Consider the following 27,266-nt stretch of genomic DNA (forward strand, 5'->3'; position numbering starts at 1 on the left):
CCGAAATCTTATTTTATTTTGCATTAAAACAGCAGTAACAGGGATTTCTTAAAAGTGAATTTCTATTTGAATATTTCAAAGAAAAACATTTCACTGCATCTAAAAACTGAACTTTTTGTTCATTTTCTATCCAAAAAGCTTAAACTCGGTCTGTGGAAACACAATTTTTCAATTCTTTCCAGAGATTCTAAATTAGATCTGGGTCTGGACTAGTTAATGAATGATCAAAAGGTTATTTCAATAAAGATGCTTTGTCTTGCTCTTTTTTTTTTACAACTCAGATGTTTTTAGCGAACAATTCATACTTCTGACAGATTCTTGCACCTTAGCCGTGGCACTATGTAGCTCATTCAGAGGACTGAGATACATAGTGCCATAGTGAATGAGGAATGAGTTCTCAAACAAACCTCTGAGTCTTTGGGGCGATCACTAAAGCAAAACAAAATGTGAAATTGTGACAGTAAGTCCATCAATATCATCATGGCCAGTCCGTACAGCAAAGTCAGGAAAATGTTCAGGCTTTATTTGTAAGACATTTTGGAAGCTGTGCACAATTATGTGCTGCTTTTTTGCTGCTGTATCACATAAAATCCCAATACAGTACCAAGAAGTTTGTAGTTGCAATGTAATAAGGAAAAGCCTTCAAAAGGAACTCTGACCATTTGAAAATGTATTTTCCATGCAAAAAACCCCGAGGCTCCTTCTTTTTATCTATGTATGATCAGCACAAGACCTCCAGATGACTCCTTTCATGAGGTCATTCAACTTTAACCCCCTCAGGGAAAGTCACAGGCAAATCAATAAACCTTTAACTCACACATGGCCCTACATTTGTAATTTCATCCGGTTGTCCTTCTTGGCATTAAAGTCTATTCACTTCTCTTCCAAATATCTTTTTTCAGTTACATCTGACTGTCTTGGAGATTAAGGATTATGATGAGTTTAAGGCCTAAGAACTGATTAGGGACATCCTGAGAGTAGTTAAAGTCACATGTGTGGAACTGATCCATTCTGTTGTTAATTTGGGTGTTTGAACCTGTGAGGTGATTACCTCACTGACCAACATCTCAGATGTTTTTGTCACGCGTCTCGAAATGCGAATGACAGTGAAACCACCTGTGGAGAGGATAAAAGACTGGAATGTGTTTGTAGGTCGATGATAGCTGAGCCCACACCAAATATTTTAAAGATCATATTAATTCTGTCCTCATGAGTCAAGACTTTTTATTTCTCTACAACTGCAGTTCTGGGTTTTTTGAGCAATCTCTTTGCACATCCGTTGATTGTTGCTCTTTGTAAAAGATGTCAAAGCATCTATGAATATCAATGTTCAAGTCATGTAACAATTTTTTTTACTGGACTTGTGCTTGGATTTTTACTTGGTCATTCTAATACATAAATTTGCTGTGATGTAAAATAGCAACATGTGTAGAAGGGGAACCTCTGACATAATTTTGAGTCTTTTGGAGCCTTTGGCTGGTTCTCACCAATCTTTCCATCAGCTCTAATCAGCTTCCCTTTTCCTGCTGAAGAAAATAATTACCACAGCATGGTCTCGCCACTACTGTGTTTTTACCGTGGAGATGTGTACAGGATGATGTGAAGTGTTGTTTTTCCACTACACTACTAGCATTTTGACCTAACTAGATTTTCTTTAGGGATGTCGGGCTAAATAGAAATGCACACTCCCAATAAAATAGATAAAGTTGATATGTATCTAAGATGTTACAAGATGAAGAATTGCAAGAATCCTATTTGATAGATACCTAAAACCCTCCTGGAACAACACTAAATGTTGTTCTCCTCCTTGAAACAAGTCCTGAAATTACTTCTCCGATCATCCCTTCCCACAAAAGCAATGGTTATATTATTCTCCTTTAAAATAATATAAACCTCCTTTAACAACACCTCAGCTTCTTAGCGATTTTGCTTAATGGCCATATTGAAATGCCTTGCTGCTGAAATGTGCTATACAAATAAAATTTGATTAATTTGATTGATTGAACAAACTCTAAATATGACAGCATTTTGAGGATAAATACAGGCTTTAGATCTTACGTTGAGCTTACAACCAAGAGTGAAAGATGTCTGTTAGGAGAGTTGGTATCACTTAGCCTAATTCAGACAACAAAAAACAAGGCATGGGGCAGTCATGTGATCCTCTATACTAACACAGCATTCACTCAGATGATGACTTAAGAGGACATCTAGTGGACAATAAAGCAAATGACACGATGCAAGGGAGAATTATTATTGGCCAACTACAAATACATCAGGAAGTACAAGTTCAACTGCTCATAAATAAATACAAATCTCAGGTAAATAAAACCCCCAACTTTATTAAGGTTTGCTGCATTGTATTGCTTTTAGTGCACTGACACTAAAAGCTCCACCCACATATCAGCTGAATCTTGCATTAACGTGGTGGAGGCTGCTTTTACATGGCAGTTCTCGTCGTGGGCAAGGAAAACTACAAACAAATGTCAATTTCTGAGTCACCTCACTTACTTAGGGCACATTTCCACTGCAGAAATATTTTCAGTAACCGAGAGATATTTCCACTGGTTCATGTCTCCCTAACAATGAGACATGCATCCAATTCAGACCTGTAGCAAACATACGTCATTACCTCTCCAGGAAAATTTTCAGGTTACCTCAAATATGACACGCAACTATTTTATTCACCAGTTGATCATTCTGGATAAATCCCAAATGAATAAGCTAAAGTATTGTGATTAATAAAAATGAGTAATCTGACATCTAGTGGTTATTTTTCAGATCTTGTGCAATAAAAACATGGAATTAATGCTGTGAATAAAATATGACAAGAAAAGATTAATTTCTTAAATAATGTATTTTCAACATTCCTGTTTAGCAGATGTGAGAACAACTTTGCCAGGTGGAGCTTTACTACGCACCATTTTGTGGTGTGATGTCTTTTGGGTTTATTAAAGCCTTTCTGAAAGAAAAAAATATATATTCAGTGCTGATATGATGCATCATTATCTTGAAAAATGTCTTTGTTATCAGCAAAAACACTTTAGATTTATTGACAAACAGAAGTGTGTAAATGGCACCAAAAATATTCATCACTGAATAAAACTTCAGCTATCCGCAGACCACAGCTGCCTCTCTTCAACCTTGTAAGATGGTTTTCTTTTTATGTATAATTGGTGGTTTCCTCTTGGCTTTTCTGGAAATAATAACAATTTCCAAAAGCGGACACAAACATTGATTCTAGCTTGAGCTCGTTTGACTTTTATTTCTTAGATTGTGCATTTTGTATTTCCAAGGTAAATTACTTTGAGTTTTCTGTCCTGCAGTTACAACGTTCTCATTGGGATAGCAGTTTATTTTTCATTTACACCCTTCCCATTATGCTGTTAGTTGCTCTAAATTGTTCTGCAGACACAACTGACTTGGAACAACCAGCATTGTTTGCTAAACTCCATGTGGATTTACTTTTTCTACAATAATTTTTAGTGTTTCAACAGACAGTTACTTGTTACTTGTTACTTGTTGAAGAAATGGTTCCTGCTAATCAGATAAGTGCTCTCTTTTAACTGAAGACTCATTTGCATAATTAGAGTAGCGCACATATTGATTTTAGAAATGCAAATTAAAGAGTGATTCTGTGCTTCGTTCATTTAGTTAATCAAAATAAGGAAGATTAATTTCAATAATGTAATTTATTTAGCTATTTATTTAGCGTAGGGAATCAGCCATCACTGATTCCCTACGCTGCTGAAGGATCTTCAGCCCCCGTGGATCTGACCTGGTTACAGCTTCTTCCACACCCATGACAAGGTGATCAAAGCCAGGATGGAGCCCTTTTGCCCTCAAAACTTTTGCTGCTCTGTTAAGCATATTAGCCACGGTAATATTATAATACCATAAATACAGGCTTTTTTCAGTTTCAATTTAGATCTATTTCACATTTGTGTTTTTCCTTTCTTGCTTCTTTTTTTTTTTTTTTTTTTTGATATAACTGGCTTTACTAGTCAGGCTAGAATGAAACTCTCAAACAATGACCCAGCTTAACTTGTTAATGTTTGTTGTTGCTTTCTGGCCCATTGTGCTTAAATAGTTTGCTTGCTTTTGTATCCAGTCATATTGTCTGTGATATATATTTCTTTTTTCAAAACTTTGCTGTCCAATCAACCAAAATCACTTAATATGTTGTTTTTATAACAACAACATGTCATGGTCAGTTGTTTTTATAATTATTTTTGTTATTTTGGTCAATAATATCTAGTTTGGTTATTTGGTTTGTTTGATTTATATTTTACAGTTGTCAAGTATTTTAAAATATATTTGACTTTTTGTGATCCTTTTATGTTTTTTATTTTTCTTCTTGATGTCGTCTGGGTTCAGGCCCAGTCACTTAAATTAGAAAAGTTTTCATGAACACAAGTGAACCCAAACAGATAACATAATCAAAAGAGTAAGTTGTCAAAATATTAAAACTAAAAGTCATTACTCATAGTGTAATATGTATTGATTGATTGCTTTATTCAACAGACTTGTGGTCCACAAAGACATGATACACAGCAACACATGCAAAATAATAAAAAAAAAAAAAGTGTTACAAAAGACTTGCATATCAATGCATGTTTTCATTTTTCTAATTTTGATGATTATGGTTTGCATGTAAGAAAAACCCGACATAAGATCACTATGTTAATAAGAGCATGAAAACGTTTCATGTCTTTTCACGGTTTTAAAAATGCCATATTTTATGGCATTTTGACAGTCTGCACTATTATAGGGAAGACTACTGACTTGAGAGCTGACTAGCAGTCACTCACATCCACTGCAAAAGTAAGTAACAGAAGATAATTGCTAAAGAAGTTGCTTTTTGTTACAGAGTGCTGTTTCCAAGCACAGTGAAAGTTGAGTGGAAGGAAAAGGGAAGCAATGTTACGTACTTCCTGTTTCTTTTTATTTAACCTTTATTTAATGAGGGCAGTTATTAAATATTTTTTATTATTTACAATAACAATCTGGTTTCCCTCTGCTGACATTGTTAATGTAAATGCTGATTTCCAGCAGGAGTTGGAGCCTGCCTCCACTGCCAAAAGCGTAAATTCTGGTTTAATACCCAGGATAGCACCTAAACCTCATTGATAATCCATGGGTGGTTGTCAAAAAGAAGGTGAGACAGCAAATCCAACAACTGATAGGAGCTGAAGACAGATAAAACACTGCCTCTTGACTCCACACGTTCCACTGATGCATATAAAAAAGTGGACAGATCGCTTTACAGTTTATAAATGGCTCATATCTTCGTAATAAAAACTTGTTTCTAACATGTACTATTATTATTTTTTCATATAATATTCTTCTTTTAATACTAACGTTTTTATTTGTTACAGCAACAGTCAAAAATGATCAGAAATAAACACTAAAATCTTTTTGTGTAATGAATCTATATGAGATTAAGCTTTTAAACACATGTCTAAGTATTTAGGCTTTTCTCTAATATTCTGAGTGAGATGCATATAGCCTACATATTTCATACCTGAACCCACTGAGGTTCAGGACCAGTATGTTCGTTTAGTAGTGTCAATAAACACTGTGTGGAGATCATTTGTAAGCTAAAGTAACGCTGCGACAAACCACACATTCACATACTGAGTACTGAGTAAACTTTTTAAAAAATGTGCTAAAGTCTAAAGAACGTCTTAAATCGAGCGCCTTGAACAGAAAAGGCAATGAGAAGGCGAACAGTCTACGCATGTGATGCGACTGAGGCCTGACGGACTGTCGCTGTCTGTTATGGCTCCTCCTGCTCCAGAGGAACGGGGCCAGACGTAACACCAGTGCGGGCGAACGGGGAGCAGCACAGCGATACGGTCCTCTCGAGCCGCGGTGAAAGATGGCAGCTCGTCAAATGCTTAACAAAAAGAAATAGACGGCGTGTTCGGCGTCGCCTCTTCTGCCGTGAAAGCTTCGACATTTTCTCAAGATTACCAACACCCCAAATGAACTCCGTCAGAGCAAGTAACGTTAGCAGAAGACCTAGGCGAGTATCAAGGCCGCGCCCGGTGCAGCCGGATAGGAACCACCAGGAAAGAGGTAATTTTCCTTCAACCAGCGTTAGCTTTGCTGAGAGGCTTCTCAAATTCCCAGCCGCAGTTGCTTAGTCCTATATCTGGACAATACGTAGCAGTTTCGTGTATTTTTTAAGCTAAAATGTTGGACATAAAGAAAAGACGGGTTAGTCAGTGTGAGCCTAACACGGCGTTCTCAGTCGGTGAACTCTAGTCAGGAAACGCCGAGGCTTGTGTGTTTGTAGCTGGCATTTAGGCCGCGCTTTGTTTTGCTTGATTTTATGTCCTGAGACGACTCGTCTTTAGCTTGTCTCACGCAATACCGATGCTGTTTTAAGTGTTTTTGTGTGACAGAATTACTAATGTTTCACAATTGAATAACATAATGTAGATACTGTAGTAGAATGACGGATGACAATCGCCTGGAAGGGCGCATTAAAGGGTTTTGCTAGTTGCAATAGCATGCTAATTAAAGGTAGCCCGTACTAGTTAGTTATTATTGGAGTATTTAGACAGCTATATACGTACCTTTGCTTTCATACAGTAAGCCGTCATTTCCCCCTAAAAAGCCTCAGTCTTTATAACCTCTGCGATGTTAAAATGTCAGTCGCGCTGCCCGTCATTATGACTAACTTTTTCTCTTGAAATAACCCATTAGGTTTTAGCATTTTGGGTGACATTAAACAGTGAACCATTAGTGGCCTCAAGTTGAAGCATTTTCTTGTACTTGCACTATCTTATTGTCAAATTCCCAATTATAAGGGGAATGTACTGGTAATAATTATGGTCTGAATGTAGTTTGACGTTATTTGCATCTCTAGGGGATGGTGAAATATTTGATCTCTAAATATCAACTGAATGACAGTCAGCAGGAGATCTGCACTTGCAAATGTTATTCAAAGAAACTAGAATAGGAGTGTGGACCATTATAAATTTTCATACAGTAGGCTTCAATAACCTAGAGTGGAAAAAACAAAACATGTCTTGTAGTACTTGTACTTGTACTTGTAGTACTGCTTACATTTATTTAAGAAAGAAAAACAATAATTATTCCTACTGCTGCAAAAATAATGTAGCAAATTGATCATCACAGTGGCAATGTTGTCATAAAAGTGACTAAGTCCTGTAGGGGATTTCAATTAAACATTCTTATTATCTATATTTTACTTACTTAGCATAATAGTTTAAGGATTATTTACAAACTGATGATGTTGGTCATTCTTACCATACCATGGTCATTTAAATAAGTACAGTATAGAAACTTTACATGGCATCAATAAAATGAATTCAAACCATAAGGATGTTATAATGTAGTATTTCAGCAGCAACTTAATGCTATTCTAAAAAAAAATAAAGAATATGGCAAATATATTTAGGTTTTAAATATTTGATACCATCAAAAAAAATGCTACTTTACATTTACTGGAAACTGGGAATGATTTCATACCAGAGTTAACAGCGTTTTAGTTAAGATGGTCAGTGAAGTCGTGATTCCAATATGGAAACGCCTAAGTAGCCATGTCTGTAGTACTTCTTACAATTGTTTAAAACTATACTTTCTAGACCCAAACACCACTGTCAATTTCTTTAGTTCAGAGTTACAGGCGCTACATGTAACATTGATTTCAGATGCACTCTTGTAAGTGTGTACTGTAAAATTAATATATTTCCCCCCCAATTTACCATTGTCGATGCAATGCTTGGCCATACTGGATCATGAAGTCGGCGTCTGAAGAATTCTGACTTTCCTAGTTGGAAGTCCGACTTCCGGTTGATTTTTCCGACTCTAAAATGGGAATTTTTTTGGAACACAATACTTTTTCTAGGTGTCATCATTACATCTAAATGATCAACTAAATTAGAAAATTAACAATGTTTACAATACTATTGTGCAATAAAACTTTGATCAAGGAAGAAAAAAAATAATAATAATGATAAAGATGGGCTTTAATGAAAAAGATGATTCAAGTTGCTCATTGGGCAGTACTGAAGGGCACAGTTAGCTTAGCGTTTCTAGTGTAATGTAAAATTAATTCGTATTATTTTATGCTTGTACTGAAACGTATTTGCATACTTAAACTCTACTACAAATGGGTTTGTACCTTAATACACATTTTACTTCATTTTTACTTGTAATACATACTGTGTCTGTGGTTAGTTAATGGAAAGTTTGAAAAACTGAAACTCATTAGTTGCTTAAATTAGTTCTTTGATGTGTAAACATAGAAAGTGGAGTAATTTGCAATGGTATTGTGATGCGTTTAGAAATTACTCATTTCTATACGTAGAAATTAGTCATTTATGAGTTATAGTACTATTGTTATAATAGTAATAATGTGATTTTTCATTTTGCCCATGTCAACCAAGCTGCATCGTAACACTTTTTAATGCTTATTTGGTGGTTTTGTATTGTTTATTTAATAATCGATTACACTCTTATCAAGCAGATAAGAGTCTAATCGATTATTTATCATAGCCTTTGACCTTAGCTGTCAAAGGCTGAGGTCAAAGCCTTTGACAGCTACAGAGTATCTTAGATCCTAAAAGGGACATTTTACCTTTCTTAATTTTTATCTTGGCTCCTCATGAATACTGTTTGGTGCTCACTAGTGTATTTCTTATGTCTTCTAAGTTTATTTCTGAAAGCTTATATTGTAATTTGAACAGTTAATTCAGCTAATGAGTTATTGCATTAATCCTGTTTAAACAGGTATTTTGATATTTCAGCATTTGTGAGCTTCAAAACAAAATATATCAAATAGGAAACATTTTATTTAATGGTACATAAGAAACCTTTTCTTTCTCAGGAGCTTAAAATTCACATGAGCAAAAGTTTTTGCCCATTATATCCTTGATAAATGCATTTGTTGTTGTTGTTTGGGTTGATTTAATTACCATCTTTTTTCCCCTCATCTATTAACTGTAGATGAGGACATTCCTGCAGAAATGGTTGCAGAAGAATCCGGTCCAGGAGCTCAGAATAGTCCCTACCAGCTTAGAAGAAAGTCTCTACCCAAGAGAACGGTGTGTCCCACAAAGACAAACATGGAGGTATGGCCTTTCTAAAGCACCAGGCGGAAACGATTGATGGAAGAAAAAGGTTTTTAAAGATGATTCTATAACTAATAATGAGAAATTTTCTTTGGCCTACAGGGTGCTTCCACTTCAACAACAGAAAACTTTGGACACCGTCCGAAGCGTCCCAGAGTTTCAGGAAAGTGTCCAGATTTACCAGGTACTTACACACAACGTTTTGTCTTGTATCTTCTTTAGAGCACACTCGTCATTATGTTTTACATATGTTGGGAGTGAAAATGTTGGGTGAAAAATTAGTCAATGTAAACTAATGCAAAAATTTTGTGGCAGCTGTTCATAAAGACGTTTATATTTACTGCAGTACTTGTTTGTTGTTGTGGCTTTTTGTTATGCTTGTCTGTTTTTCTGAACTCCAGGTTATTTCGCTCCTTCACCAATTTGCACCTCCATTTTTCCCTTCCCACTTCTGATTTGTACTCGAAAACAATCAGTTTTGTTCCTGTCTAGTTAAATCATTGTGCATCAGTTTACTTTTCAACATGGTTAATAATTCTGACTAAATAATTGGGATAAATAGTCTCTAGAAATGCAGAGAAATCATGTATAATTTAATTCAGTTGTATATTATTTAGAGTCTTTGTTTTGCAACCTGTTTATCTTGATTGTTACTTGGACCAGTATTTTGACCTATTTGAGTTGGACGGTTCTTCATAAATATGACAGATTTTAACACCCCATCAAACCAGAATAACTCTTAAATGTGATTTAAGCAATCATAAATTCATATTTTGAATTAATTAAGCTTTATTTATCCATCAGTGCAGTTCTGTATTTTAATAGACATCAATTTGGGTAGATCTGTTTGGATTAAACATGTAGTGCTGCTCTAAACTTGTATATGAGGAACTTATAAAGTCTGGTGTTCGTGACATTTGGGCCTTTGTCATCCTCTTCTGCTCTCGCCAAAGGACTTGAAATGGATGTTTGCCTGTGACACAGCCTTGCTGTACTGAAGCCAACTGTCAGCTTAGATCATGTTATGCACAAGGTTGGCCAAAGTGGCTCATTTTAAAATAAGAAGCAATTCATCTATTTACAAAACATTGTAATATTTTTTTTTTCATTTATTGCTTCATTTTGACTTGGTGCCACAAATTCACACAAATATTTTTTATTTCTTCTTCCATTCTAGCTTTGTTTAAGTCCTGAGCAACTGTGTTGTTCCTGTGATCTTGTTATAAATATGTCAGGTTTGTTCCCACAAACATACGATGGTCTAACGCCGTGGTCGTTGTCTTCCCAGCTGCTCCAGCAGAACAGTATTTACAGGAGAAGCTTCCAGATGAGGTGGTGCTGAAGATTTTCTCGTACCTGTTGGAGCAGGACTTGTGCCGTGCAGCTTGTGTGTGCAAGCGCTTCAGTGAGCTGGCCAACGACCCCATCCTCTGGTGAGGCTTGTTGTCCAATTAATGTGACTTGTATATTGGTATTTAACCCAACATTTTCTAAGATTGCAAAGCAGCTTTCTATACCCTGAGGATTGTCAACATTGCCAGTTTGTGGGTCTGTTGCAGTGATGCACAACTTGACATCACGTTGTTATTGAATATTGTGTTTTACTTGGTTAAAATTAAGTTTCAGAGATCACTATATATTTTTAAGTAACTTCATCTTTCATTTATCCAGCTTTATTTCAAATTTCCAGTTGTTTTCTGGGATACTACTAAATGCCACTATGGTTACTATAATTAAACATTTATTTAAGTGTGTGTGTAAAGGAGAAACATAGAGGTATTTAATGTGTTTGTGGCCTATATGAGAATATTAATTACTCTTGATGTGTTTTAACATTTCAGGAAGCGATTGTACATGGAGGTTTTCGAATACACTCGACCTATGATGCACCCGGAGGCAGGAAAGTTTTACCAGATAAATCCAGAAGAGTATGAACAGCCAAACCCGTGGAAGGAGAGTTTTCAGCAGCTGGTGAGGAAATCTCATTTATAAAATAGCTTTTCTCCTCCTTGTGGTTTCTAGCAAAAGTTAGCATTCACCCATCATTTTAGAGTTTTAAACCAAACTAAAAGAAGATGCATTTAACTAAATGCCTTCAGTTTTCACTTTTTCAAAATTTGTATTATGAGAACAGCATATTTAAAAAAAAAAACTATATTATTAAAATAACTCCAGAAGGATGTTGTAGTGCAGTTTGTCTTCTGAGAAGTGTAGATTTGTGTGTATATGTGGAGGTGGATTCCCTAAATGAAGCTCAACATGTTTTTTTATATGTTTCTATAGTAAAACCAAACTCCAGGTGCATAGAAGAATGTAGAAATGAGATATTTCCATCACCATAATCTGCTCATTTTTATTTAAATATTCCCCTTTATTTTTATTTTTTTCCTATTTATGTATTTACATCTGAAAATCTTGGACTATTATTTGTCCAGTTTAAATTATTTTCTCTCTGTCTGTGTTGTTTTCCTTTTTTAGTATAAAGGCGCCCACGTTAAGCCAGGCTTTGCAGAACACTTCTACAGTAATCCTGCCAGATACAAAGGAAGAGATAACATGTTTGTAAGTCAAACTGCTTTTTTAACCCTGATGTGTTTTAATCTATATTTTTTAAGTGCAGTACTCACTCATTTATTTTTTCCAGTATTATGACACCATAGAAGACGCTCTGGGAGGCGGTCAGGAGCCTCACTTCGACGGCTTGATATTTGTCCACTCTGGTATTTACACGGATGAGTGGATCTATATTGAATCGCCGATCACAATGATTGGAGCTGGTATGTCTGTCTCAAATCTATTTCAAAAGTACATTTGAACTAATCTTGTCTTGTTATTAAACTTTTATAATCTTTTTGTAGCTCCTGGGAAGGTTGCAGAGAAAGTCATCATAGAGAACACCAGAGACTCCACTTTTGTTTTCATGGAGGGCTCAGAGGACGCTTACGTTGGATTTATGACTATCAGGGTAAAAAGACTTGTGGTTTATAATTGTTGTATGTAGCAAGTTTAGTGCAATTTCTTCTCGTTTCCATGGTTGTGCATGTTTATCGTTGGTTATTTTGTAATTGTTGTCTGCTCTGCAGTTCAACCCTGACGATAAATCCGCCCAGCATCACAATGCGCACCACTGCTTGGAGATTACAGTGAACTGCAGCCCCATCATCGACCACTGCATCATCCGTAGCACATGCACAGGTAACACTCTGTCCTTGAATACAAAACTTGGAAAGAGCTGCCTGTTTTATATTGAAATTCAAGAAATTTCAAATTGAAAAATAACAGTTTGCATATTATTGCTATATTGGTTTGAAGTGTTTTATTACATTGTGTTGTTTTATCTTTATGTACTTTTAACTCTGAATTGCCTTTGGCTGAAAGGTGCAATATATAATAAAGCTGCCTTACATTATTTTATTACTCTTGTACATTTCTCAGAATCTGCATTTGTCGTTTTTCTGCGGTTTTCTTACTTTGTATATCTGACCTTGCTGTTTGGTCTTCTATGTCTTTGTGCTTTAATTTGCTCTTTACTTTGCTGCTGACACACTAAAACTCCCCACTAAAAAAAATATGGAGATGCTGTACTTATTGGCACTTTGATTTTCTTTTTAAACTTTTTTTTTTTTTTTTTTTTGCATTATCCATGTTGACATAAGGTTTTTCTGTTTCAGTTGGGTCCGCCGTGTGCGTCAGTGGTCAGGGGGCTTGTCCCACAATAAAGCACTGCAACATCAGTGACTGTGAAAATGTTGGCCTTTACATCACTGACCATGCACAGGTAGTGTACACTTTTTGCTTGTATAATGTTAGCATTTGATCATCTGGATTTCTGTGGCAGTAATTTAATCTTCATTCTACTAAAGGAGAAGAATCTCAGATACTGTTAGGTATCTGAGGAGAGATCCACCAGCCAGGCTACTCTTGGCTGATACAGATTTTAGATTTTCTTTGAGATTATAAAAAGATGATGAAAACTTTTTCTCACTTGGGATGATAGGATAGGGTTAGGATGTTCTGCAGTGATCACCGGTCTTAGAAAAATTGTCCGATCACATAAAAGTCCCAACAAATTAATTTTTCTGTTGAGAAAATCACTTCTAAACAGAGAAGTGATTTTCAGGCAACCATTTTTTATTTTAAATATTTTATTTTAAGTGGAAATAAATCCTAATACATATTCATGTTGTTGTTTAGGGCATTTACGAGGACAATGAGATTTCAAACAACGCTCTTGCGGGGATTTGGGTGAAGAACCACGGCAACCCAATCATCAGAAGGAACCACATCCATCATGGCAGAGACGTCGGCGTCTTCACATTTGATCATGGCATGGTGAGAAATAAAAGCTTCTCACAGTCAGCTGCTGGGTTTCCTTCCTAAATATATCGGTTTCAAACTCTTTGCTCCTCTTTGCAGTGTGACAAAACAGACCTGTGTAGTTGTTCACACACATGTTCAATACATCTTTCCTCTTTGCGCACTAACTCGGTATTGCTCCGTGTTTCTGTAGGGTTACTTTGAGAGCTGCAACATCCATAGGAACCGGATTGCCGGCTTCGAAGTGAAGGCATACGCCAACCCCACAGTGGTTCGTTGTGAAATCCACCACGGTCAGACTGGTGGCATATATGTGCATGAAAAGGGACGCGGGCAGTTCATCGAAAACAAGATCTATGCAAATAACTTTGCAGGCGTGTGGATAACCTCAAACAGCGACCCCACAATAAGGTCAGTGTGGCCAGACTGACAGCTGGGGTTTTCCTTTAAAATGTTACATGCTCAAATATGTTGCTTTGTCCAAACACAGGGGTAACGCCATCTTTAATGGCAACCAAGGTGGCGTTTACATTTTTGGTGACGGCCGAGGCCTCATAGAAGGCAACGACATCTACGGCAACGCCCTGGCAGGAATCCAGATCAGGACGAACAGCTGTCCTATTGTGCGACACAACAAGATCCATGACGGTCAACATGGTGGCATATATGTGGTAAATACAGCTGTTAAAACAAACCTTTTGGTTCATTTTCTTCCATTTTTAGTGTGTAGCTTCAGTAGATTTTCTACTCTAACTTGGAAACGTAATAGTGTTTGTTTTTCTTTCTTTGTGTGTGTGCAGCATGAAAAAGGACAGGGAGTTATAGAGGAGAACGAGGTGTACAGTAACACTCTGGCGGGAGTGTGGGTGACGACAGGCAGTATGCCAGTGCTGAGGAGGAACAGGATACACAGCGGGAAGCAGGTAAGATGACAGCTGGTTATATGAAACAATTATGTGCAAGTAAAAAGTAAAGGGTAAAAAGGAAAACCCTAACCCTTCCTTATGGTTTTGTGCTATTGTTGAATATTCTTCACTTAGCTTCTTTGTCATGGAAAATTATATTTATCAAGATTCAGCTTAAAAACAATGATTTTAAAGAGAACTTGTCAATAACTAAGAGTGAAAGGCAAGAAGTGTGTGAAGCATTAAAAAATACATAATTTTGTCCCTCTTGGTATTTTTTTGTGCCATTTACTTTCATTCTACATCCATTTTGTTGAATACATCATCACTGCAGATCATCTATGTTTTATTCCCCTTTAAAAATGTAATCTACTCCTTTCCAATAGGTGATGATATTTTTTATATATTTATACATTTGTATTGGTATGGATATACATTACACAAAACTGAATTAAACAAAAAATTCCAAACAAAATAAAAAATTCACACATATTCCATTTTGTATATACGAGGAGGAAAGAAGCTAATTTTGTGACTTAATCACAAAATCATTTGAGTGGTTAAAAAAAATCTAAATATTGTTATGCATAGTGAGAAATAAACTTCATTCATCAAAACAAACATATAGTGATGACAGTATTTCCATCACAATCTTGAAAATGTGTTTCTTTAAAAGAACAATTTATTTACAAACAACCCTAGCTAAAAACAATAAAATAAGCAGAATTGATATACTGCCAATTTGTAACACTCACTCTCTTAAATAATGAAAGAGGGGGAAAAAAAACTTTGAATCTCTAAAACCGATCTTTACAGGATTTCTTAGAAAATGTATGAATGAAACCCCGTTTCATTATAGAATCACTTGTTTACGTTGTTTTGTAATTTTGTTTGATCATGATAATGCCATTAATTCTCCATCAGAGTGCTAGCTTTTAAAGCTCTTCAGTTTTGTGTATTTTATCAAGACGAAGAATATTAAATACTGATGTGTGTTATTGAAACAGGTTGGAGTTTACTTCTACGATAATGGCCATGGTGTGCTGGAGGACAACGACATCTACAATCACATGTACTCTGGGGTTCAAATAAGGTTTGTTGGGGAAAAAAAGTCAATAATCTTGAACATTTTTTATCCCAAATTTTGATTTATACATGCTGAAATAAACAGTCTGCTTTAATTTACTCCTTTCATCCTTTTTCTTTTCGACAGGACTGGCAGCAATCCCAAAATCAGACGGAACAAGATCTGGGGCGGCCAAAATGGAGGCATTTTGGTTTACAACTCAGGTGGGAATCACAAAGGGTTTTTTTTATTTTTTTTCTGCCAATATAGTGCTTTGCTATTGCCATTTGTCATTTTGTTTACTCCATTTCTCCTGGCTTTTCAGGCTTGGGATTCATTGAGGACAATGAGATCTTTGACAATGCAATGGCGGGAGTGTGGATCAAGACAGACAGCAACCCCACGCTGCGGAGGAATAAGATCCATGACGGGAGAGACGGGGGGATCTGTATATTCAACGGAGGACGAGGTAGTTTATCAGTTTATCTAAAAGTCACAGATTGATACCGTTTAGTATTTTTCCTGCATTACTACTGCAGCAAATCTAAAAGTCAGTCTTTTTTTTTTTGTGAAGGTTTGCTAGAAGAGAATGACATCTTCAGAAATGCCCAAGCAGGTGTTCTCATTAGCACCAACAGTCACCCCACACTGAGGAAAAACAGGATATTTGACGGCTTCGCTGCAGGTGGGCAACACACACGCACAGCTGTTTTTAATAAACTTTGAATGCTGTTTGTTTTCATTTTGTTAAAACGAGTTATTTTAAATCTGTTTTGTTCCTAAATTGAAGGTATTGAGATAACCAACCACGCTACAGCGACCCTAGAAGGCAATCAGATCTTCAACAATCGTTTTGGGGGGTTGTTCCTGGCATCTGGTGTCAATGTTACAATGAAAGGTACTTGCATGCTCAAATACTTTATGCTAACCAGCTGTTAATAAAATATTAATATTTACATTTCTCCTATGTCTACTTCAGATAATAAAATACAGAACAATCAAGATGCCATTGAAAAGGCTGTGAGCAGAGGTCAGTGCCTGTACAAGATTTCAAGTTACACCAGCTACCCAATGCACGATTTTTACAGGTAACAAGCTCAATCATGGAGACAGTAATGATCTCTCATGGTTTTTGTGTTGGTTTTTCTTTTATTGATGATTCATTTTTGGCTTACACAGGTGTCACACCTGCAACACAACAGACCGCAACGCCATTTGTGTGAACTGTATAAAGAAGTGTCACCAAGGACACGACGTGGAGTTCATCAGACATGATAGGTCAGTGTATATATTCATATTCGGTTAATTCAGTTAAGCTTTGTAAATGTACATATTTTTCTAAGAACAAGCTATTTTATCCCTAATATAGTTTTATATTAATTGGTTTTGTGGGTGAAATTCACAAAACCTGAATAATTAAATAAAAAATTGCAGAACGTTCTTACAGAAAAGAAGCGATGTATACATTTTTTTTTATAAAACTTCAATACATAAATGTCAGATTCCCCACATTTTTGTGTACAAGTGTTTTGGATTACTAATTTTATGTGTAATGTAGAAACAAAATAATAATAAAAAAAACATAACGGAGGAAACAAGTGGATGCCATTAACTCCTTCAATTATCTTCATACAACACATATATTCATGCATTTTATAAAATTTCAACCCACTTGATGGAAATTGTTCCCTATATAGTTGACTTTCTGTCCTTGTATTCCATATACAAAAATAATTTTTATCAGGAAAACTTGCATTTCCTAGTGCAATTTTTAGGAAATTGTTTCCTATTTATAGCAACAAGCCTTTTATAGTAGGAAACTATAAATGCTAAACTTTTAAAGGGATTTTCTTAGTCAATAGCATTTGTTGCTTAGCCTTTATCTTAACTAGATAATTTTGAGTTTGAGACAGAAACGTCTCAAAATACAAATTTTGAGACGTTTTTCATCCGTTATTAGAACCTGACGCGGATCCATTCTGTCCCCCAGAAGACGCACAATGAACACTTACTGCGTTTGACTTTTAATGCTCAGCGTCTTACTTCTTGGGGATTTTTGACTTGAAAGGTGCTAAATAAATTAAGTCCATTTATCATCTATATAGTTTTAAAAAGCATTTGAAAGACGAAGCAAAAAAAAAATCATGAAAATTTAAACTCACCTCAGTCTGCCTTTGCAAAGGTTATTCCACTTGTATCGATGAAAATGGCCAAAAAAACATTTTACAATTAAATGTAACATTAATTGTATGTATTTCCTGTCTACAAGTGGTCTAATCTTCCTGTTTTTGCATTATAATTCAACCCACAATTTAATTCTTCTTCTTCTGCAGATTTTTCTGCGACTGCGGTGCGGGGACGCTGTCGAATCCATGCACGTTAGCTGGGGAGCCGACTCATGACACAGACACGTTGTACGACTCGGCTCCTCCTATAGAGTCCAACACGCTGCAGCACAACTGAGCTCCAGACCCGAGGACCCTTTGTGCCTCGGCTCAATTGAACACACAGACACTTTTAGTTGTGCAGCAGAAGAGGAAGCCCGAACTAAGTAACAGATTCACTTTGACAGAGCAAATACAGCTTACAAAAAAAAACAAAAAAAAACACCTGGGACATGAAAATGCTTAAAGATGTTTAGAGAAAAAAAAAAGAAAAGAAGTCTTGATGATGGATGCCTTGCTTTTTGTTTAAAAAAAAAAAAAACACCAGTGGATCAGAGGAGAGCAGCTGACTCAGGGTTTGTGGGTTGAACTGGCGAGACGGACAAAAGCCACCTTCGCTCATCTTCCTTAAAGAAGCGCAAGAACAAGTTACTTCAGCGATGTACAGATCCAGAGAGTTCTCGTCATAGAAAAAGGTCCCACTTCCGATGCTTCCACCACTTGGGCGACCGATGTTCTTGTTTGTAACATACGGGGTAAAAAAAACAAAACAAAAAAAAAAAACCCTTCAGCACTTCAGCTTTTGATTTTTTTCCTTCAAGAGAACTGATGAGATTTGATTTTATGCTTTTGTGTAGTTTTGTATTTTCATGCAAAAATCTTACTGTACTTGAATATCTTTATTTTATTTTTTTTTTTGGTTATTCCCCAAAATTGCTGTAATTATACTCATGTCGCAGTATCTAACTTCTTTCTGTGAAAGAGACCAGAGAAAAGAGGAAAACACTAAACATTTTCTCCAGCAATGTTGACTTATTTTTATTATATATATTTTTTTTGCAACACAGAAAATCTGACGCCGAAATGTGCTTTGACAAGACCGCTAGAACCTGCTTTACGTATTCTATGCATATCGTTTATTTTCCATGTTGGTTTGCTAAACATGCATTTTAGAAGCATGAAACTTAATCCAAAACAGCTTTTATTTACAACCAAGTAAAAGTGAAACGATTACTGATGTGAAAGTATAATTACACATCCGATGGGAAATGATCCAAGTCCTGTTTGTTTACATCTGGTCCTGTTTTAAAGTGTTGCTTCATTGTCTTTAATATCAGATGCTTGACTGTTTTTACATCCACAAAATTAAAAGCAAAAAGTCTTGTAAAAGCATAATTCTTAGGATTTTTCTGTTTATTTTTCTGTTTCCAATGTTGCTGGAGAATCGAACAGCTTTTGCTCTACAGAAGCTGAGACAAGTACCTATTTACAGCGCTTTATGGTTTCATCGCCTCCCCCTCTCCTTCCATTCATGTGTACTGGTGATTGTGGATTTCTCATACAGACTGAAAATGTATGCATGTATCATAACATCTAGACTTAATATATTGTGAAGTATTCAATAACCGTTATGTAGGCGCTAGTGTGAATTAAAAGGGTTTAATTTCCTAGATGAAACATTGTCATTTTTTAAAATAAACTTTATTAGATCATTGCAGTAGTGTTTTTTCCCCCCACTGAAGAGAACAAAAATAGAAACATGAGGGTTTGTGGGTAAACTACAGGGCGTTGAGCAGTTGAACGAGTGAAGTGAAGCGCGCGTTGTCTGGAGCAGCATCTTCAGCGAACTGGCAGAGTTTCCTGCAGGGAAAATGGAAGGAAACTGTCAACGGAGCCGCAGCGTTAAACTTGCTGCACGTTTCAAAAGGAAACGCACCTGAATAGTCTGAGGCTGACGGTGCTTCTCTCAAACTCTCTGGCCTTCCTGTGTCCAGACTGGATGACCTCCTCTGGCAGGTTGGCGAGCCGCGCAGCGTTGAAGCCGTAGCTCTTTGGACAAGCGCCGGTGATGAACTTGTAGAGGAACGTGATCGTTTCCTGACTCGGATCCTCGCATTCGTTCTCCACCATGCACGCCTACAGGGGACAAAACACAAGTTGAGGTGGAAAAGTGAAGGCGACGGCTGATTTGTTGGACAGAAGCACAACATTTATTTTGCAACGTCTAACGTTGGTTCAGGAAGCTGCTTGAGGCCGGATCGGAGGATGCAGCTGTTCTGTAATCTAGATGAAGCCACCAACTGTTAAAATTCTCCCCAACTGTGATCCTTTGGTTATTGCTTCACTCTTAAGTTTTAAAGCCCATTTTAATGACTTGGAAAGAAATAGATTGGGACATTTCGGATTCAAAATAATGAGATTATACATATTTTCGTCTTTGAAAGACCAAACTATTAGTTTAAACTCATATTTAGACTTTCAATTACACTTTTATCAGAGTAAATACAGCATTTTAAGTTATACTTATGACTTTGTCATGTGAGGGTAAAAGTGATTTCTACAAAAGCATTCAACTGCCAGAGCATGGAAATAAATTCAGGAGTAGTATTTCAAAAGATGCAAAACTCATTAAACCGAGATGAGTTTTAAATCTCATTACAAGAAAGTTTCATGTCAACGCTCCGACTTTATTACGACTTCTTAAAAAGGCAAAAAGGGCTTGCTTTGACTCCTCACCTGTTGATTCTAGATGAAATCTAAACATCTCTAGAGAAAGAGAATCATCACGGTGTGTTGTGGGCGGAGTCAAATGACACACCTACAAATGAATGAGGCTGAAAATTTGTATACGAGTAGATCGGCGGGTGCTGAACCCGGATACTAAATAAAAGTTATAAGAAGTTCCGGGTTGTAGGCTGCAGTACGAGTTACAGCGGAAAAAAATAAGAAAGATTGAGTAAAAGCAACAGGATTTGCTGCTCCGCAAGCAGATTTGGAACGCTAACAACATTAAAAACGTGTTTATAACTTAAAACAAATGTTTTAACTTATGATTTTGACTTGACACTGCAAGTCAAAATATAAATTTCCATTTTATAATTACAACAATGTGTTTTATTCTTTCAAGTGGTGTAAATGGGATTCTATTGGGAAGATCCTAATAGGATCTTAGATTAAATTCCAATAAACCTGCGAAGTTCTTTTACACCACTTGGGAAATGAAAAAAGAAAAGTCATAATTTTGTTTTCTAAAATTTAAATCACACGTTTATGGCTTTGAAAGTCAAATTCACGACTGAAAACAGTCAATTATGAATTAAATTCTTACATTAATTACAAAATATTAATGTTATGTTGAAAATATTCCTCCATAATAGGAAACATGTAGGATTTTTTAAATATTAGAATAAAGAAAAGACTCCTCTTACCATGTGGCCCAGTCGCACGGCGGCGTTGTTAGCGTAGTCCTCCACCAGGGAGTGGTAATGCGTGGAGAACAGAGTGCGACAGCAGATCTTCTCAGCAAGCTCCTTCACGACAGCGCTGGCGATGGCTGTGCCGTCATATGTAGCCGTGCCCCTTCCTACAACACGCCACGGCCTCATGAGTCACCATGACAACGCAGTAACAGGCAGGAAGCGCGAATCAAAGTCTCACCGAGTTCATCAAGGAGCACCAGAGAGTGTCTGGTGGCGTGGTGCAGGATGCTGGCCGTCTCGCTTAGCTCCACGTAGAAGGTGCTCTCGCCTGCAGAGGGACAGAAAAACGGCTTAGACCGATGGAAGAAGCTCAGATCGTCATGGATACGGGCACATAGCAGGCCCTGATGCTAAATTACAAATTTTTTTTTTAATGAAATCTGATTTTTTTTTTTTTGCGTGGTTGTGATGCCACTAAGCCTGTAGCAGGTAGCAATAACTCAATCGCCTGATGAATTAAAATGAGATTCATGTTTTCCCTTTACATTAATGTTTGTTTTTCCTTATTTTTCTCTACCAAAAACTGGATGACAAAAGGACTCAGTTTGGTTTTTTGGTCTCAGCTAGACTTTTTCTGAAGGGCAATTTTGTTTACAGAGACTTCAGTATCTATTTTATTTGTTTTTTCAGTTGTTTTGTTTATTCTGGATATTTAAAGTGTCATTCAGTTTCAGTGTTACGTGTTTGTTAGAAATTAGTTTATTGTTCTTCAAGAGCGCGAACTTGCATTATTATGCATTGGTCTGAGTTAGAGGTTAAAGGTGTGTGTGGCGTTACCGGCCATGATTCGATCCGATGCTCCCAGCCGAGTGAAGACCCGATCGACCGGAGTGAAGCAAAGGCTCTCAGCTGGAACGTAGCATCCGAGCTGAGCTAGGATGATCACAAGTCCACACTAGAAAAACAACGTTTATTAAAACACGCTGGCAGAGAATACAAAAAAAAAAAAATAATTTAGTGAAAAAACAAGCCCACCTGTCTCATTAGGGTAGATTTTCCCCCCATGTTTGGTCCCGTTACAAGGACACATGAGGCGCGACCTTCCACCTCATCACCTTCACTGTTCCCAGGGCAACCGATGAAGATGTCGTTAGGAATGAAGTCATCACCAAAAAACGTTTTCGTCACACAGGGATGACGGGATCCGGTGAGGTTAATGAAGGGCGTGCCGCGGTCATCGTCCTCTGGTAGAGCCACCTGGGGTCTGGCCATTGGCCCGTCGCCACCCAGACTGTAGCGGGACAAAGCCAGCAGAACGTCTGGGGGGAAAAAAAACGCACAAAATGAAATTCGGAAGAAACTCAGGGATGAACGAACAGAAAGCGATAGATGGGAAAGCCAATGAGCACATGAATCTATGGACAAATGATAGATCCTCTACCTCCACATGGATAGCCGGAAAAATAGATGGACAGAGAGACATGGAAAAACATGTACTTGTGACGTCAGCGGTTCTTACCCAGCACGGCCATGCATTCCACAGCCGTCCTCCAGTCTCTGTAGTTCTTGTCGAAGTTGTAGAAGAGCCTCCTCATGCAGTCCTTCAGTGCTGCGTCTCTCTTCTCCTCGAATCCCTGCAGCTCTGAGAAGAGCCGCTCGCTCTCCTTCGTCACGTAGCGCTTCCAGCCTTTCTTGGTGGATTTCACTTCATACTCCTCGGGGATGTTCCTCTCCGAAACGCTGTCGGGAACTTCCATCTGAAAGCGGTTCCGCCCGGTTCCCCAGTACGCCATGTTCTTACAGCCGAGCCTCTTCTTCTGCCGCTCCAGGTAGTCCTGCAGGTCCCGTTCGCAGGATTTGATTCCTGCGAGAGCCTGGTCAAACTCCGGGTCGAAGCCAGCCTTAGGGGTTATGACCCCAGTGGTGCGGGCTTTCTGGTGGTCGAAGGCCGTCTCCCAGCGCTTCAGCTCTGCCGACAGATCCGGGAAGAGGCCGTCCTCTTCCGTCTTCAGGCTGACAATCTGACGAAGCAGCGTGGAGCGAAAGTCGCCTACAGCCGGAGCGAAAGCAGAAATTATCTCTTGCATTGTTTTGAAGCCTTCTAGCGCTGACAGGAAGTCGGCGATCTTGCGCTTGCTGTAGGTGACTTCCTCATAGAGCACTGCTCTGGAGTCCGGGTGGTCCTGGCCCTTCAGAGGGGTGCCAATGCTGTGGATTTTACTCAGAAGCCGCTCCAGATCCGGAAGCTTCTTCAGCAGCTCTGAGACGTCGGTGGCCTGAGCCTGCGCTGCAATCAGGTCGTCCATGGCGTCCAGCCTGTCCCTGATGGAGGTGGGGTTACACAATGGAGCGCAGAGCCACTGCTTCAGCAGTCTCTTACCAAATGGAGTAGAGCAGGAGTCCAAACGCTCTAACAGCGTCCCTTCGGTTCCCCCTGAACCGTTCTGGAAGATCTCCAGGTTCGCCAGCGTCACGCCATCCAGGACCATCCGCTGACGGGTCTGGGAGAAAAAACTGGCGGGTCCAGCAGCTTTCTCCAACTCCACGTCAACAGGGACGTACTCTTCGAAGTTGGCCATGGAGAGCAGCTCTTTGTCGACCAGACATTTCTTCAGGTAGAAAATGCAGCCGCCTAAAGCCGACAGCGCCAACTCGTAGCCTTCCTTAGGGGACAGACACAGGGAGTCGCTCTCCGAGGTCATCCTCCGCAGGAGCACAGGGAGGAATCCGTCTCCAGCCGTCTCCTCAAAATAATTCTCCTCTGAGAGAGTTTTCAGCGTCTTCTGAGCATCCCAAAACTGTGTCCCTGCGCTCAGCCCTTCCTGCAGCGCGGAGGACAGAGACGCCTTCAGGATTTTGCGGGTTTCGGCAGACGGGTTACTCTTTTCGAAGAGGACCTCAGCAGGCGGAAAGTGTGCGATTAAGGTGCGTAGCCGTGAGCAGTGGCGATCGTCTGAGAACTGACCGATGTGGAAATATCCCACTGATGTGTCTGCGAAGCAAACGCCGTAAGTGCGATGGCGTCCAGAGCTCTCGTCTTCAGCCTTTTCCTTTAAGCTCAGGAGGAACTTGCTCTGGCTCTCTGAAGGAGCGCCGTCCAACACGCTGTAGGTTTGGGTACCGCGGGTGATAATCCGGCAGACTTCCCTTCTGACGACGCGGTCAAACTTCGTGGGCTTGGCCATGGTCTTGCAACGCGCTTCCATCATTTCCGGGGTCTCCGTTTGCTCCACGCGGGCCACCTTGTAGCCCTTCTGCACCAACACGTCTGAGAAACGCGCAAAGCCGATTTCCGGGAAGCCGGAGTGCGCCCATGTGCCCTTCATGAACGTCAGGCCGAGCTCATTGACACCAATCACGGCATCCATGTGGTACAGCTCATAAAACTTTCCCACCTTGTAGAAAATCACAGTGTCAAACATCCCAGACTTCAGCTGCCACCAGCGGCGCATCCCAGGAGTGTTTCTGTTCAGGAAGTCTTCGGGGACGTACAGAGTGGTCGGGTCGTAGTCGTCCTCACTCTGACGGCGTCTCTTACCGTCCTTCCTCCGACCGTCCTGCAGCCATTCCAGCTTCTCATGATCCCAGGTTGTCGCCCCTCCGGCGGGACCGGATCCGTTTGCTTGGCTCTCAAAGGTGTCTGGGGCGGAGAAGGCGGACAAGCGGGATTTGGCGTCAGCAGTGATCGTCTTTGGAGCTCGTTTAGGTCCAGCTGAGGGCGTAGCTGGCGTCTTCGCTTTCTTACTGACAGATTTGTCTGCAGGACGTTTGCGCTTCACAGGTTTGATCGGGCTGTCTGCTTCCGACTCTTGGCTGCTCTCCTCCTCCTCTTCACTGCTCACGGTCGCCTCTTCCTCCTCTTCCTCGCTGGTGGATGCAGCTTGCTCTGGTTTGAACTCCTCGTCTGATCCGTCGCTGTCTGAGGCCACGATGATGCGGCGGCGCTTGGGTTTGCCTCCTTGCTCTGCGGAGGAACGCGAAGAACGTCGACCGGCTTTGGGCAACTTCACTTCTTTGCTTTTCTGTTCTTCCATGTCACTGACCTCTTCATCACTCGCTGTTGGCTTGTCAAGCTAAGAAAAAACAAACAAGTACATTTTAAATAATGATTGAATTAAAATTTTAATTGAGTTAAATGCAAGGTCAGTAATCCATTAATCTCATTCTAACAGGCTTTTGATATTTATATTCACCTCCATTTCTTCTTCTTCTTCATCCTCCTCTTCGTCATCAGATGGATCCCTGCAGACCGGCATTTTTAATCGTTTTTCAGGACTATCGAAAAAGGATTTATCGGCGAGCTCCATCGCACGACGGATCACGGGTTTGCTGCTGAAGAACACCCCCCCCGGTTTAACATCACTGCTGTCAGACCCTAAAGAGACATAATCTAGATTAGATTACCCACACAAGGACTCAGCACAAACTGAAACATCTGAATAATTAATACTGTTTTAATTATGACTAGTAGAAACAGCTCACCTTGGTACTCTCTAATGTATTTGGTGCTGACCCATCCTCTAGTTGGAGGTTCATCAAAGAAATGGACATGCATGCGCTGATCCCGACCTTTGCCCCTCATTTGCTGGCCTGTCAGAGGTTGAGGTACCACCATGCATGGCCACCAGGGGTGTCCTTCCAGTTTAGCCCACACGAGGGCGCCAGCACCAAATGAGCATTTGGAGCTGCCAAAGCGGAAAAGAAGAAGTCACAAATCAAATCGTGTAATATGACAGAAACTATAATCTTGTCGTATTAATTTTTTTTTTTTTTCAGGTTGGAAGGATTATGAAGCAACAATTTCAATATGTTTTGAAAACAAGAATTACTGCAAAAGTTTGGCTAATTATGCTACATTTCCTCAAAGCCAAAATTAAGACAGAAAAGTAAACACATTGCTAAGAAATCACAATCTTTTTGTAGCCGTGGAAAACCTTCCCGCGTGGTTCTGGCTGGATATTTGACCACTGCCTGCTGATCACCACCAGCATGGCAGGTATTTTAAATAAACTCGGGGGTTTCTGATTAGATGACAGGTCAAATATCCAGACACAGTTATGCCATATGGTTATTGATGAATATAAAAAGAATGGGCTACGCTTGATTTCAAAATCAAATCAAATTAAGCATAGTTCAATAGGGGTGAAAATTGTCAAAAATGTATCATTAAATGACTAAAATTAATATGACAATTATGCCAGAGGTAGAGGATGTAATCTTATGGCCAGAATGGTATGTTTAAGTCATTTTTGAGCTAAAGGTTAACTATTAATGAATATTAATGAATATTTTATACTCTGACAAACTCAGACCCCTATTTTATCTGCTTGGAGATAAATTGTTAAATAGGAAAAAAAGCAGACTCTCACAAACAAAAGCTCAAAAGCTCTCAAAAGCTGTTACTACAAAACTGTCAGCTTTATAGCTTCAGCTACTTGAAACATCTATTCAAGAATAGTCTAGGATAGGTTGTTGTTGATCACTTATGTGATTTTACTCTGATTTTTGACTAGAGAACACTTTGGGACAGTGTAGTAAATAGTCTACAACTAGAACACGTTAGCACACCTGCAAATCGTCATAATGCCTTCACTTTTGATAAGAGATGGAGATGATTCACGTTTGAGCTTTACAACAGAGGTTTGGTTTGCAACCACAATCTGCATCTATTTTAAAAATACGACAGAAATAACATTTAACTTTGACACATTTGAGAACTGCAGAATTTATTTTTGCTACGTTTTGAACACAAAGCTTGCTGACCATGCTGTCATTTTTTTTGTCAGACGGGGAAATAAAACACGTTAACAGTGACACCAGGAATTACACGGTTCCAAAAACTGACCTGTTTTCAGTCGTCGCGGCCTTGTCTCCGAACAGTTTCTTGAATCCTCCGCTTGGAGGCTTGTTCTGCTTAACTTTGCTGGTCTTACTCGGCTGCTGCTGCTGCTGCTGCTGCTGCTGCTTGCTTTGCGTCTGTCTAGCTTCCTCCTTGGGAGACGAGTTGGACTTCTCCACGGAGCTCGGCAGGTCCGCTTCGGCCGGGGAGGAACTCTGCTTCGGTTTGGAAACCGGCGGCGGAGACTTGGTGAAAAAGTTGAAGAGAGAGCTTTGCTTCGCCATGTGCTCTCGATTAAATTCAGCTTTCGCTGCCTTTTTTCAGAAACAGTTCCGAAAGGTAGAGCCCTTCTGATCCTCCAGTCGCCACTACCACCACCTAGCATCCAGTAGCCACCAAGCTCGCTACTCGCGGGAAACAAACGCACGCGACGTTGTGGGCGTGATCACGA

At 39.0% G+C, this 27,266-nt stretch overlaps 2 protein-coding genes across 3 annotated transcripts; one reads left to right on the forward strand and one right to left on the reverse strand.

The window, feature by feature from the left end:
• The first annotated feature begins 5,723 nt into the window (after positions 1-5,723).
• On the forward strand, positions 5,724-19,269 carry fbxo11a (F-box protein 11a). Of its 2 annotated transcripts, none has more exons than XR_001421114.2 (22): positions 5,724-6,078; positions 8,980-9,104; positions 9,207-9,288; positions 10,393-10,537; positions 10,946-11,075; positions 11,583-11,666; positions 11,749-11,881; positions 11,963-12,069; positions 12,188-12,299; positions 12,776-12,882; positions 13,299-13,436; positions 13,615-13,832; positions 13,912-14,092; positions 14,222-14,344; positions 15,334-15,419; positions 15,540-15,616; positions 15,718-15,861; positions 15,967-16,077; positions 16,183-16,290; positions 16,372-16,422; positions 16,572-16,670; positions 17,726-17,865. XR_001421114.2 is itself a non-coding variant. In XM_015009933.2 (22 exons), exons 1-22 carry the CDS (start codon positions 5,985-5,987, stop codon positions 17,853-17,855), a joined length of 2,643 nt encoding a protein of 880 aa, XP_014865419.1. In that variant the 5' UTR covers positions 5,731-5,984; the 3' UTR covers positions 17,856-19,269. The 2 variants fall into 2 exon arrangements, 1 of the variants encoding a protein (XP_014865419.1); XM_015009933.2 differs by having other exon boundaries at positions 5,731-6,078; positions 16,372-16,480; positions 17,726-19,269.
• Positions 19,237-27,264, reverse strand: msh6 (mutS homolog 6 (E. coli)). Its single transcript, XM_015009919.2, has 10 exons — positions 26,822-27,264; positions 25,459-25,661; positions 25,170-25,351; positions 22,496-25,049; positions 22,012-22,295; positions 21,814-21,931; positions 21,215-21,304; positions 20,986-21,140; positions 19,494-19,693; positions 19,237-19,417 (listed from the first exon to the last, which is right to left on the reverse strand). The coding sequence occupies exons 1-10, from the start codon at positions 27,097-27,099 to the stop codon at positions 19,336-19,338; spliced, it is 4,146 nt and encodes a 1,381-aa protein (XP_014865405.2). The 5' UTR covers positions 27,100-27,264; the 3' UTR covers positions 19,237-19,335.
• Between the last annotated feature and the right edge of the window lie 2 nt (positions 27,265-27,266).

The sequence above is a fragment of the Poecilia mexicana genome, unplaced genomic scaffold, assembly GCF_051168715.1.
Source record: "Poecilia mexicana isolate PSO_F unplaced genomic scaffold, ASM5116871v1 scaffold_15, whole genome shotgun sequence".
In the NCBI taxonomy this organism is placed as follows: Eukaryota; Metazoa; Chordata; class Actinopteri; order Cyprinodontiformes; family Poeciliidae; genus Poecilia; species Poecilia mexicana.

Bases quoted from the DNA above. Each gene is read 5' to 3' on its own strand.
- msh6 (XM_015009919.2), bottom strand. From the start codon at position 27,099: ATGGCGAAGCAAAGCTCTCTCTTCAACTTTTTCACCAAGTCTCCGCCG. The intron at 21,141-21,214 runs GTGAGACTTTGA...GGCGTGTTGTAG, and splicing joins GGTGCTCCTTGATGAACTCG to GAAGGGGCACGGCTACATAT. The intron at 19,694-20,985 runs GTAAGAGGAGTC...TGTCCCCTGTAG, and splicing joins CCGTGCGACTGGGCCACATG to GCGTGCATGGTGGAGAACGA.
- fbxo11a (XM_015009933.2), top strand. From the start codon at position 5,985: ATGAACTCCGTCAGAGCAAGTAACGTTAGCAGAAGACCTAGGCGAGTA. The intron at 11,667-11,748 runs GTAAGTCAAACT...TATTTTTTCCAG, and splicing joins AAGGAAGAGATAACATGTTT to TATTATGACACCATAGAAGA. The intron at 16,671-17,725 runs GTCAGTGTATAT...CTTCTTCTGCAG, and splicing joins GAGTTCATCAGACATGATAG to ATTTTTCTGCGACTGCGGTG.